The sequence below is a fragment of the Oreochromis niloticus genome, linkage group LG7 (assembly GCF_001858045.2).
Source record: "Oreochromis niloticus isolate F11D_XX linkage group LG7, O_niloticus_UMD_NMBU, whole genome shotgun sequence".
Lineage (NCBI taxonomy): Eukaryota > Metazoa > Chordata > Actinopteri > Cichliformes > Cichlidae > Oreochromis > Oreochromis niloticus.
Window position 1 is genome coordinate 2,926,641 of NC_031972.2, and position 13,638 is coordinate 2,940,278.

General features: G+C 43.6%; 1 protein-coding gene across 2 annotated transcripts in view; it reads right to left on the reverse strand.

Moving 5' to 3' along the window:
- Nucleotides 1-654: 654 nt before the first annotated feature.
- The window catches only part of cmip (c-Maf inducing protein), a 42,886-nt gene continuing 29,902 nt past the window's right edge, over nt 655-13,638 (reverse strand). For both annotated transcript variants that reach the window (XM_005449215.4, XM_013265392.3), the window contains 10 exons: nt 10,212-10,238; nt 10,070-10,118; nt 9,486-9,593; nt 9,280-9,396; nt 8,079-8,219; nt 6,671-6,718; nt 6,431-6,577; nt 6,222-6,327; nt 6,063-6,133; nt 655-4,727 (listed from right to left, as the gene is read on the reverse strand). In XM_005449215.4, the coding sequence (XP_005449272.1) occupies nt 4,674-4,727; nt 6,063-6,133; nt 6,222-6,327; nt 6,431-6,577; nt 6,671-6,718; nt 8,079-8,219; nt 9,280-9,396; nt 9,486-9,593; nt 10,070-10,118; nt 10,212-10,238 (868 nt within the window). In that variant the 3' untranslated portion in view covers nt 655-4,673. The remainder of the gene's footprint in view (nt 4,728-6,062; nt 6,134-6,221; nt 6,328-6,430; nt 6,578-6,670; nt 6,719-8,078; nt 8,220-9,279; nt 9,397-9,485; nt 9,594-10,069; nt 10,119-10,211; nt 10,239-13,638) is intronic.

Below are 13,638 nucleotides of genomic sequence, written 5' to 3' on the forward strand. Positions count from 1 at the left end.
AAGTACAGTATGGAGCAATATGGAAGTAATGAGCCAACCCTGGTAGATGAGCAGTGCAGCTAACAGATGCATCTACTGAGCATGAAGAGTGTGGCTGGACTCGAGGTAGAGAATGAGTCCCCAGCTCATCCCAACACAGGAGATGTTTGCAACACTGCCCTGTGCTCCATCTCCACTATTAGCATCACTGAAACCACTACTGTCACTTGGATATAAGATCAAGGATGCAAGCAGAGGAAGACAAAGGCTGGAAAGATGTTGATGCAAGTTGCAGAAGGGTGTCAAAATGCGGTACAGCAAACTGTCGATAACCGAGGCTCTAGATGCTACCAAACAAAGACGCGCAGCTCTGAGAAGAAGGCTGAAGAGAAGAATAAATGGCCTTCTGGCAAAAACATGTATTAATGTGCCATCCTGGAGGAGCTGGACTACCTGTGCAGCCTCTGTGGGGTCCAGGTATCGCCTCATGCTAGCAGCAGTGACTCTGACTCCAGCTGAATGAGAAGAAACTGTCCAAAAAGATGAGGGAAACGTGTCTTCCACCTGCAAAACCCTTTGTGTTTCTTCTGTTTTCTCACTGTCAGCCCAAGCTTCATGTCTTCCCCCATTACACTGATATAATAACACGAAAGAAAAAAAGACACACGCGGTTGATAACATATTCACAGACAATTTATTTTTGATTGAAATTATTTCACATCATAGTTGTTATTTTCCTGTTGAAGATCTTTTGTATTTTTATTACAACAGCCACAGAGCAGCAGCAGCAGCAATAATAATAATAACCCAGCAGGAGAAGCAGATCAATGCGACCGAAAGACTGAAAAAGAGAGAGAAACATGATGGGCGCCCCTTTTCCAGCTGCCAACAAAATGATTTTACTACAAGGAATGGGAAATAAAGTTGAAGTAGTTGCATTTTTTTTCAGTCTGTCAGATTTGTCTGACCCTGTTCCTTCCATAACAACGGTTAAGACTCGAGCACAGCTGTACATGACGCAGATGTGGTAGAAACTTTACAAAAAAATGTTTTTTTTATTAAAAAAGGTGACAGATGAACGGGGAGGAAAGCGCAGTGAGCTCCACAGGAAATAGGGGGCATGGCCGAACAGGAGAGACGGTACTTTTCAACCAGCACATGTTCTATAGTAACACTTAAAAAAAGAAAGAAAAACATAATAATAATCTCAACATGCTGGACCCCAGGCTCACAGTTTGGACAAGTCAACGTGGCCTGAAACAGCCCACTCTGGGAAATGGGCTCATCTGCTTTCATGCCAAGTTTGATGAATTACCTCTGGGATTAAGGGTGAAGCTACAGCCAGGGGCTCGTTACCTTAAGCCAGTTTTCCCTACTATTACAGTCTCTGGAGGAAAAAGATCCTGTGCTGCACTGAAGCTCAGTGTTGTGTTTCAGGTTGCTTGTAGCCTAAAAGCTGCTAAGCTGTAATCGCAATCAGGAGACCACCGGGTGTTTGTTTTTCTGCTATATCTTATTTTAATAGCATTAGTCGCACACCCTGTAACAACCCCATAAAGGCCACGAGCACAGTGGTCTGGCAACAAGGATGTTTAAATTAATAGCGTTGCTGGAGTTTTGATCCATTTAGACTTCTTCCCCCGTCCTTTGTGTGCCTTGGAAGCAGTGCGAGAAAACCCTGCTAGTCTGTTTTAGCTCCTCCCTCCTCCATCATGACATCATAAAGACCCTAGACCAGAAAAAAGAAACTTTCTGAAACTGAGTGTTTAGATCAGGCTTGAGCTCGTGGATTACTCGCACATACCTCATTATCTGAAACTCTGGTATTGTATTGGAAGGACTATTTTACCTTTCGATAAAGTCAAGGTAGTCTTTTCTCCTGATACGCTGAGCTAACCAGCCGATGGCTGTGGCTTCACATCAACCAGATAAACGTGATATTGGTATCAGGACTCTTCATGTCACTCTTAAAATAGAGTCAAACCGTTCATACTTCAATCGGGGATAAAAACAACTACAGTAAAATCAGACTGAATCATCGGTTCGCTGATGTGTGGAACCACCAACTTTATTTAATATGATCACAGTCAGCGTGATCCACATACGATATGATTCGTGATATAAAAATGGCCATCGTTTAAATGATTAAATCTCGGCTTCAGTCCAAAAGCGCCAAGTGTCATTGGCTGTTTTAGAAAATCAACATGAATAAAGCTTTAACCGCCTCAAACAGCAGGCTCATGGGTAGATCCTGGCTACGACCAATCACAAAACAGCCGGATGGGATCTCTCCATTTCAGTCCTTAACCTGGTGAGATAGTGATCAAACCCTTTATGGTATTTTTACAAAACAAAATTACAAAAAAACAAAAAAACATATCCGATGACGCGGCAACATTTACGTGCAAAAAACCTTAAACAACAAAAACACAGGAAACAAATGTTTGATTAAAGTGATCGAATGAGAGAAACATAAAATATAACACGCATTGAAAACATTTTTTTTAGATTACAGAGCACTTTGTGTGAAAAGAAGAAAAACAACAAAAACAACCACACACGTTAAGATGAAGGCAACAACAGCCTGCCGAAGAAAAGGAGGCTGAGAGAAATACAGAAACGAGATGAAGAAGGGCGAGGATTCAAAAATGGTTCAAAGAGAGAAAGGTAGAAGACGACTATATACACTCATATGTACATCATACAGGATATGAAAAAAAAGAGCACGATGTCCTAAAGCTAGACCCGAAGATGGCCGTACACAAACCGCACCTACAGGCCAAACAGAAAACTGTCGTGGCACCCAATAAATAGGAAACATAGCGCTTCGTAGCGGACGGCGTCCTGTCCTCTGATTCAACAAGCATCTGGAGCGTTCCCCAGGTCGACACGAATAAATAAAATGGATGGATGCAGTTGCGCTTGCCTTGAGTTTCCAAGACAAATCCGCCCAAACCACGCGCACACAGGGAGGAGAGTAGATTCTGACAGACTTGCAGTGTGTCAGGGCAGTTACCACATCGTATGAAACGCTGCCACAACAAACAGGCAACACTTTAAGGGAATGTACACGGGCAAATAGAAGGTGCCCCACCCTCCCCGATTATGATCGTCCCTTATTATGATCGAATATGTACAAGAATTTTGTCCCATCCTCTGATAAGAATTAGCCTAAAAATGTCATCCACGTGATATGGCGTAATATAAATACAGCAGAGTGATTCAAAACAGGTCGTGGGACAGGTAAAAAGACACAACAAGTGACTCATCCGCTAGAGGCACTGCGACTCCTCCGCTCGGACCTCAGAAAAGGGGGTCGGAGAGGCAAACGCTGTCAGGGGGCAACACCACGCTCACGTTTGCCTCAAAACAACAAAGCAGAGTAAAGATGTTTGGCGAGTTCTTTGCTTCAAAAGCGTCCCAAAGCACCTGCAGGTGGGGACCAAAAACGACAGCAAAGGGGGATATGAAAATATACAACTCTCAGCTGGTGATGGGTCTGGTTTAAACAGGTCCGATTTCAGAAGTCCACTCTGAAGTTTTCCACCGCGGCTTTGGTACACGGGCGTCCATGTGCGGCGGCGCTCTGCGAGGGCTTCTTGGATAATGCGATGCAAAAAAACCAAAAAGCTGTGTACTTTGATGCCTCCCAACGAAATCCAGGAAAGACAATGTGTCAGAGGTTTTAAAGACAACTTATAAATATCAGGCAGTCCCAGACCACCCAGCTACTGCTACACAACTGTCCTATTAAATAGAAACGGGAGAGCCTCAGCACGCACGCTGAAGGAATTTAAAAAGGACCAAATATTGCCATCACCCTTGACATTCCTGCAGAGCTCCCAAAATATCATCGTTGGGGAGGTGATGGGGAGGGAGGTGGGCATCTCCTTATGTTTTATATAGAAAGACACAATATATGAAAGCACAGATGTCTGGAAAAATATGTTAATTCAAGTTGATAAAAACCTTTTTTGTTTTCTTTTTCTCCTTTGCGCGAGTTGTACATGAGGAGTAGGCACAGTCTTCTTTTCTCTGAGGTAGCACCTCATTTTCCCAGTGAAAGAGTGGAAAAGGCCGGAATCTGATCCTGAAAACTGACAGCAAAGAGAGAGCGAGGACTCGATAACAGTTGACCGTGTCCGTCGGGAGAGCTACATCGTGGATCGGATTACAGACGAACTGGAAGGCGAGCTGCTGCATCCAGCCTTCGCTCCATGAGGGGCAAACGCCAGTGAGAGGCTCCGAGGGGGCGGAGCCTTCCTCGATTTGGGATTTCATTATGAGGTGCACACGCAGAGGTTTGAGAGGGAAAAAAAGAGTGATTATGAAAACTGAGAGACTACGTATGAAAGGAGGACAGAGACAGCAGGGTTCCGGTATTTCAGTACATCGGGTCCTCTCGTTCTCTGATGTTGTTTGTAAAAAACCAAAAACAACAAGGGCCTTCGAGGTAAGAGGAGCGATGAGTTTCACAAAGTTCGTTCCCGGTGACGGGGTCGGTGATGAAACTGGTGAAGGCTCCTCCTCATACGCAAGTGTCTAATCAGACGGGGTGATCCTCAGGCCGGGTGATGTTAGGGTTCCTGGTGTAATGATGGCGTCGATGTAATGTGTGTGTGAGTTTGTGTGCAGTGTGTGATCGTGCTTGTGTGTGTCTCGGCATGTAAAGGGGTTGACGAAAGCTTGGCCGATCACCATGCTTCAGTGTACCGAACATCAACATCCTTCAGGTTAGGCAGTTTGGCCTGGAGAGGAACACAAACAATATACACTTCAGTTGAGATCGGTTTTATTTAAACAGCAACAAATTCTAACAGGAGCTTTAAATTGTAAGACAAAGACCCAATAATACAGAGAAAAACCCAACAATCATATGACCCCTATGAGCAAGCACTTTGGCGACAATGGGAAGGAAAAACTCCCTTTTAACAGGAAGAAACCTCCAGCAGGACCAGGCTCAGCGAGGGTTAACTGTGCTTAAAAATTCAGTGGATGGTATAAAATACCTTCAAACCCCCCCCCAAACCTAACCTAACCAAACCACCCAACAACTGATGGAGATGCACTGATGTGTTGCATGAAAAACACCAGCAGAGGGCAGTCTTTACTGGCAATAAGTGCAGCTGAGCTCAGAGAGCTGTGAAACACGGAAACAGAAAGTAGTACACCAACTATTTTAACAACTACTGTTTGTCAATATTTTAGGGTTAGTCCCGGTGATAAAGGTGAGCCAGCAACATCGATAAAGCTGTGTTTAAGCTCCTTAGCATGCACAACAACGCAAGCCCAGACATGTCTGAGAGCGAGAGCCACGTGCACCTAAACACTAAGCTACCTAAACACCCTCCAACGCATCACAATCGCTGGCTAACTATGCAAGAAAACTGTCCCCACTAAAGGTGAAAACAACTTGTTTCACCACTGGTGACAAAAACACACTGCTGAGTACAGCCAGGCTATGAAGGCACACAAGGAGGAGATGCTAGCAGCTGGTGATATGCTGCCTAAAAGTAAACAAATGACCCCACCGAGCATTGTTAGAGTGCTCGCTAGCTGCACTCCATGTGAGAGGAAGAATAAACAGTGGATGGAAATTTCTGGTGCAGTTACATAGTGGAAAAGCAGAGCTTTAAGCAGCTGGTTAAAGAGCTCAGACAAGACACAAATGTAGAAAATATTCCTCAGATTCAGTTTTATTATGTGACAACACTGCCTCGACTGCCTCGAGGGATTGTGCAGCTTAATGTTAAATGATCAAATTGATTTTAGCTGTCAGTAAATAGTGTAATGGTACAAAGAAAAGATATACAGCTAACATTGGCTCTGCACAGTTTTAGCCATCATGGGGTCAGGTGTTGGTGGCTTTGTCAAAACCATTTATTTTCACTGTATTAATACAAAAATATATATGTACACTATGGTATATCAGTCCATTCAAAATTAATCTGTGTAGACATCAGATATAAGACCTCTCTTCAAAGCAATAAAGATCCCGAGGCATGCTTTTTTCCATTTATTTAGCATTAGGTGCCACACAGAAACAGAACAGCAGGGGAACCCTTTAAGACTGACTGAATTACCTTGAGGTCCTCGTATGTGTCAGCTGTGAGCTTGGTGCTGTTCATGTTCAGGCTGCACAGACTCTTCATGGCTGAAACAGGCAGACATTTGCAGTTAGAGTTGACACACACACACTATCAAGGACATTCACTGTGTCATAAAAACGCAAGATGTCTTACAACTGAGCGCCAGAAGACCAGCATCAGTGACGGGAGTCTCACACAGGTTCAGAACCTGAAGGCAGGCCAGATGCTCGGATAACAACCTCAGTCCTGCATCCCCAAACTGAAGCGTGGAACAAAGCAAGGAAAGGGCAGCTGTTAGGCATCTGTAGGCTCATTGACAGTCATGATTTCCTTGTGCAGCTGTTTGTGTTGGGCCCGTTTACCTGTGTGGACCAGAGGTTGAGCTGTTTGAGTGAAGGCAGCTTGATAAGCTGCTCAGCACAGGCACTGGTGACATTGGTGAAAGCCAGGCTCAGGTTCTCCAAGTTCCCAAAAGAACCTGAACTGAGCAGGCGGGCCAGGTCCGCATCCTAGAGAGGTGATGACAGGTTATTGTAAGAGTCAAATCAAGAGTTTTGCTTCCTTTCCACGACAGTGTGTCTGTGTCAGCAGTGTGGTCTCACCGTGGACTTGGAGGGCAGAGTCAGCCGGGTAGGGCCTCCTTTTCTTTGCTGAGGAGAAAATAGAAAGAAAGATGGCGTCTGAGCTTGAGGCCTTGCAGGAATCTTTTCTAACAGTAGATGGCAGGTGTGAGCAGCTGCAGGCGTTTCCCACTGAGGCATGTCTCATATCACCTCATGTTTAATTTCAATAATAAGATGCTTTAAAAATGCTTCACGTCCTGCTTCAGTTAGAACCAGTAATAAAAACTTATTTTCCTACATAACATAAATGTGGTGTTTCTGGGGCAAGACTTTGGCCTGCACAGACATGAAGTAAAGACCTGCAAATTCACTGATGAAATTCTGTTCTGCATCATCAACTGGGAGACAGATTATTACGTTTTAATCTTAAACACCAGCACATTTTGCTTAGCTGTATTCTCTCTCCTTCACTCACAAACTCTCTTTACATCCATTTTATTCAATTATCTAACACTGCATTTCGAGTTTATTGAGAGATAACGGTGTACCGCTGTATTGTTGTGATAAAGAAAACAACTGGTTACTGGGAAGGACTTAAATAGGAGGCGAGATAAGTTATGGAATATAGACATGTTTATTTGAATTGCAAATAAATGGAGTCTACATATCAGCATAAATGACGTATGTTAAGCAAATATTAGATAAATGTGTTGTTTTATCGCTTGTTTTAACAGAACTATGACAGCAGTAACAGGCAGGTGCTTTTTTATATATAAAGTTGTTAATTTTACAGATTTAGACTGTTTTGCTTCCAATACATGCCGTCTTTTTCAGATTTTTTAATATAAAATGTGTGTTATGTAAATCATCTCAGAAAATGTAGTGACATTTATATCAAATATATACTAAAAACCACAAACTTCTAATTGGAGAAGAGTACAAGAGTCTAAACTTTACTGTGAGTTTGACAAAGTGTGTGACAACTATACATCGTAAGCACATTGGCAGTTTCACATGCATGTATTTTCTGCAGATTCTTTCATTATTATTATCATCAGTTTCTCCTAACACCTGTTTCTGCTGCTGCTCTGAAGGAAGAAAAACTACAACCTTCAAAGATTTTTTAGAGTAAACGGAAGGATTTTATGTCCACACATGTTCATACACATAATATTTAACATGTGGATGCGTGTAAATGCACCTTAAGTCCTCCTTTTGTCCCTAATGTGTGCATGACCTCTCAGACTGTCAACAACCATCACCAGTGTGTTAGAATTGCAGACTGACAATTATCTACAACCAGGTCACATGCGTTACTGACGACACATGAATTTGCAGTAATGAGAAGCTGGTGACTTTATTTTTCCGTGCGCCCGCAGCAGCGTGTCGGCTGCAGGCTTCGGCGCTTCTACTAAATAACGAGAGTGAGCGGAGAAGTCGGACTCACCAGCTCTTTGAGCTCTCTCTGTCGGTCGCAGAGCTGCTCGTACATGCGGAGCCCCACCTGGGTGCTCTCCAGGGTGGATATGATCTGCAGCTGGGTGTCTTTATTTTCAATGATGTTGTACTCCAGCATCAGACACAGGATCTGGAAACATATCATGCACAAGTTAAAGCTGCTGATATACTGAAACACCAGAACATTTGGTGAAACCAACACATAGTGCAGCTCAGTGTTGGTAAATGGACTTTCTACTCTTAATCTACTCAACCTGACTCATTCACAAATTCACACAAGTACTTTCTTCTATGTCTAAAACTCACATTCACCCTCTGATTAATCCTTTTAGAGCAGCTCGGGGTCCAGCATGTTGTCCAAGGATACTTTGGCATGCAGACTGGAGCAGCCGCCGATTACTCAATGACCTAAGTTACCTCCTGAGCTACAGCCATGCCAGATAGTAATAATAAACTCCCAAACTTCACATGGGTGGACTATACAAAGACTAAGATGAGAATAAAATGACCAAAATGCCATGCAAAACAACCACAAAGAGTCAAAATGTCAAAAATAATGAAATGATCAGACAGAGAAAAGGTGTGAAGAAAAGAAAAAAAACAAGACAATATAGCAACAAATACTAATTTAAAAAAAGAAATGATTAGAACGAGACCGGAAACATCCACATAAAGAGGTAAAGTGACTTAACAGTGAGACACATATGGCCACAGTGTGGCCAAAAAAAAGTGACTAGAGTGAGAAAACGACTGGAAAGTGAGGCTGAGGAGCAACAAACCAAATGTGATGCAGAAAATCTATAAAGTGATAAAGACTAAAATAAAATATGTACACAAACTGCTGCGGTGATACTAAATGACCACAAACAAAAACAAAGGGATAAAAAAATGGCCTCAAAGACACATAAAGTAAGGAAATGTGGTCAAAAGTGTCCACCAAGAGACAGACATGAGCAGGATGGCCAAAATGCGAAAACATACAACCAGAAAGTGATAAATTACAGAGATGTGATGTGAAAAGACCAAAAAGGTTTGAATAAAAACAACCACACAACCAGAGAGTAGTGTAGAAACACCCCACAGTGACCCAAAGAATCCACAAAAAGACACAAAACTGCAAAATGTGTATATATTTAGGAGACCAGGACATAATTTACGGTTATAAGGTAGAAAGATTAAAATTCATCCACCTCCACCATGGTTTGGTTTCCACGGAGGGCCAGCAGCATGCAGGGGCCCAGCTTATTTTCAGCCAGAGAGAGGAGGAACTTCTTGGTCTTATAGCAGGAGCCCATCAGGATATGAACCTGGAGGACGGAAGGAAGAGCAGGGGGGAGGGTCACGTTACAGTTCAGGATGACTGCGTCAATGTTTACATGTGCGTTCATACACTCACCATACTGGCAAAGAGCTCTCCGTCGTCATCACAGGCCACGCCTCCTGGACTGTAGAGCTGGAACCAGCCATCTTTCCCTGAACGCACGCTGAGCAGGCAGGAGTGGACCTGGGAAGCACACATACAGGGTGTTAAAGCTTAAAGCAGAGTTCAACCTGAACGAACACACACACACACACACACACACACACACACAGACACACACATGACAGACACACAAACACACACACAGACAGACACGCACGCACACACACACACACACACACACACACACACACAGACACACACACATACACACAGACAGACAGACACGCACGCACGCGCACACACACACACACACACACACACACACACACGCACACACACACACAGACACGCACGCACGCACAAACACACGCAGACAGACAGACAGACAGACACAGACAGACAGACACACACACACACACACACACAGACAGACACACACAGACAGACAGACACACACAGACAGACAGACACACACACACACACACACACACACAGAGACAGACACACACAGACAGACAGACACACACACACACACACACACACACACAGACACACACCTCCTGCCGAGGGTCCTCTGCAAACCTCTGAATGACATATTTCAGCTCCCTGTTTAGAGACAGAAATATCAAGACACAAAGGTCAGTTTGTTTGAAAGCTCGAGTTCACCTCATTTATAAGGAGCGTGTCTCGGTTACTTACTTTGTGAATTTGGCATGTGCGAGAGCCCTGCAGAGAAGACAGAGATATGTGAGGTGTTACAGCCTGAAATACATGAACCCATTTTTAAATGCAGCGTGACTCCAAGCTGATCTTTATTGCACATCTGTGCCTTTCTGGAAGCTGCCTCGACATCGCGTCTGCGCTTTCTCTAACGGTGATGTAAAGCTGATGACACAGAGGCACGGTGTTACTTTGTGTTGGTGGATACGGTCCACATGCAGAGGGAGTGCAGAGCTCATTATGACATTTCCAGCACGTGTACACATGACTTCTATGAACTGTTTGTTACTCAGATCAGCGATTCCCAAATGGCGTGCCGAGACACCCTGGTGAGCTGGGAGCTGAATCCAGGGATTCTGTGACAACCGTGCATTTTTGTTACAATGCACAACTGCCCAGAAAGTTATGAATGGATTATTTGACTCTGTGTGTACTTTGCACTCGTTTCCTCTATAAAAATACGCCACAGGCTGTGATCTGCAGAGTGGATCAGATTCTTGTGAGGAGCCAATGACAAGCAGAGACCATCTGTAAAAGATGGATCATAGCTACTGAACCCCCCCCCCCCCCCGCCCACTGTTGTCATAACAATGCAACCATGGGTGGAAAGTACAGGGAGGACATGGAGGGCCACTTTCCTAGGAAAAGCCATGTTGGTGCTCATCAGTGCGTCACTGTAAATATACAAGCACGGTAAAAAGTAAGCACAAACTTTCTATTGGAAGCTTTTTACGTATCGACACTTAATAAATGATGTAATCCTTAATGGGTCTTAAAATTAGGAAAGTACATCCAAGAAAACCTGACATGTTACACTGTGCCAGCATGTATTAAACAAAATCTAATTCAAATGCTTTAGTAATGTAGTAATGTAATCGTTTTCTGCATGGCTTCATCACTCTCTCACATCACTGTGGAGGAATTCTGGCCTACTCGTATTTACAGCATTGCTTCAATCATTGAGCTCTCTGAAGGTCCAACCTCAGTATTTCAGCCAGGTTGAGGTCCGGACTTTGATTGGGCCACTGCAGCACCTTGATGCTGTAAAACAAGCCCAAATCATCATTCCTCCACCGCCGTGCTGACCTGTCTGTGAAACATCTCCACTTTGCTCTCTGTCCAAAGGACAGAAGTTATTTTCCAGAAGCAATGTAGCTTTGCAAGCCTGAGCTATGCTGCCATGTTCTTCAGAGAGAAGAGGCGTTCTCCTGTAAGCCTTCCAAAGAAGCCCTACTTATTCAACTAACTGTATTTTAACCTTTTGTCTTAACCTTTAAAGATTGACTTGAATTTTTTGTCATGAATCTTTCTCACTGTAAAACGATGGATTGCAGATTGTTTGGAAAAGGCCTTATAACCTTTCTGAGATTGATGCACAGCAACTGTTGTTCCTCTATGATGAGCGCTGATGTCTTTCCTCCTTGGCGTTGTGTTAACACACACCTGACTGCTCCAGAACTGCAATCTGCCGATACCTCTGCTTTTATAGAGCCTCTCACACTTGCTGAGAATTAATTAATCAAGTGCATCTGATGTCCTGATACATAAATCCTTACAACTGACAGTATTTTCTTGTATTCATGACTATAATTAGCTGGTGCACAATAAAATGGCATTCACTGAAAGCTCCTGTGCTTACATATTTGTTAGTTTTTACAGCATAAAACATCCAGTTTCCACCTTATTCAACAGATTTCACAGAGAATGCCTCGTTCTCATCTAAGTCATGTCTGTGACTGCCAGTCTGCCACAAACATTTACTTGGGCTCAAGGATGAACGATTAGATCGTGGTGGTCAAAGATAAAGGTCGCCGTGACCTCACAAAACATGTTTTGGCTAGAAATAAAGAATTTAGATGCTGGTTACTGAAAAATGTCGAGTGGAAAGAAGCGTCACTGGTTAACCGAACAGCTTCTGTTGCTTCGTTTGCCTATCACAGAGCCTTTGGCTGGTGATCGTGGTGTTTCCAGACGTTTTGAAATGGTGGGAGCGCGACTGCAAACAAAGCAGGAAGATCCCACAGTGGAGCAGTTTAAATATCATTTAAAAAGTATTATTTAAAAATACTTCATATAGCTATTAAAAAACCCTCTTTGTTTTTGGCATTATTCATGTAGTATGGGATGATATTTATGGAATCATTAATGTGTGACTAACAACTTGTAATGTGTTAATTAGTCCTCTGCATGCATATGCTTCTCACTTTGTACGAGATGACTCACTCTGTCCAGAGCTAAAGGGTTCTGGGGAATATTGTTGCTTTTCCTAATGACGCCTGAAGACATCAGCCAGGTAACAGTGGCGCAGGTGGGTTCCCGAGTTGAAGAAACAACAAGTTGTTGTCTAGTTGCCGTTAATGAAGCTTGGGATCAGGCAGCCAATTACAAAGACAGCTCTGGGCTACTTATGCCTAACAACAGTGGGCTCGCTGGGGGTAGGAATCCTCCCCCCATCCTAGTCTGCGATCCTTTGGGAAGCCCGGTAATGTACCTCACCACGTCAGCAGTGACACCCTCACGGGTCCTCATCAGAAATATGTGCACACCCTGAGAGACAGCGACAGCGAGTCAGTGGGGACTGGCTTGTTTTTGGAACTAAGCTCAAGTGGCCACAACAGGAACTGCAGGTTTTGTGGGGCTTCCGCACAGCTTCACTGTTCAGCCCCAGAGGCACACGTTTGGTTTTAATTGACTCTCCCACAGCAGGAACCCCAAATTCTCTGCTGTTTGGAGCAGTTTAGTGCAGCGGTCCCCAACCCCCGGGCCATGGCCCGGGCCAGTCCGTGTGTCGTTTGGTACCGGTCCGAGAGTTGAGGCTCGGGTGTGAAATTTATGGTTTTCAGGGTTTTAATCGTTAACTCAGTTTCCCTGGGTCTTTTCCCGTGTTGTAGTTGTGTGTCTTATTTTGAAAGAAATATTTACGCGTTACCATAGCGACCAGAGAGCATTAAGAGGCAGAGAGGAGGATGTTACTCTCAATGTTGTTGGTGCATTTCAGGAGGACGCTGCTAATAAAGTTACACAGTTACACAGTGAATTCACGTTTATTATTATATTTACAAAATACCACCGTTTTTGTCTTGGTCGTATCGTTTTATTTTGTTGTATTTATCCGCGACACCTTAAAGGCCGGTCTGTGAAAATATTCTCTGACATTCAACCGGTCTGTGGCCCCAAAAAGGTTGAGGACCGCTGATTCAGTGGCCTCCATGAACACAAGGCCCTGGCTGCTTTTTGGTCTTTCATCATTAATAACATATATTATATTATCCAGCATTCTAACTCATACAATACCTTTGGATAGTTCGCCACATTTTAATAAAAAAATATGTTTTTTGGAGATTTTTCTCCAAATCCGAGTTGTCCTTTTTTTCTTGGTCTTTAGATTAAGATGAATCACTGGATG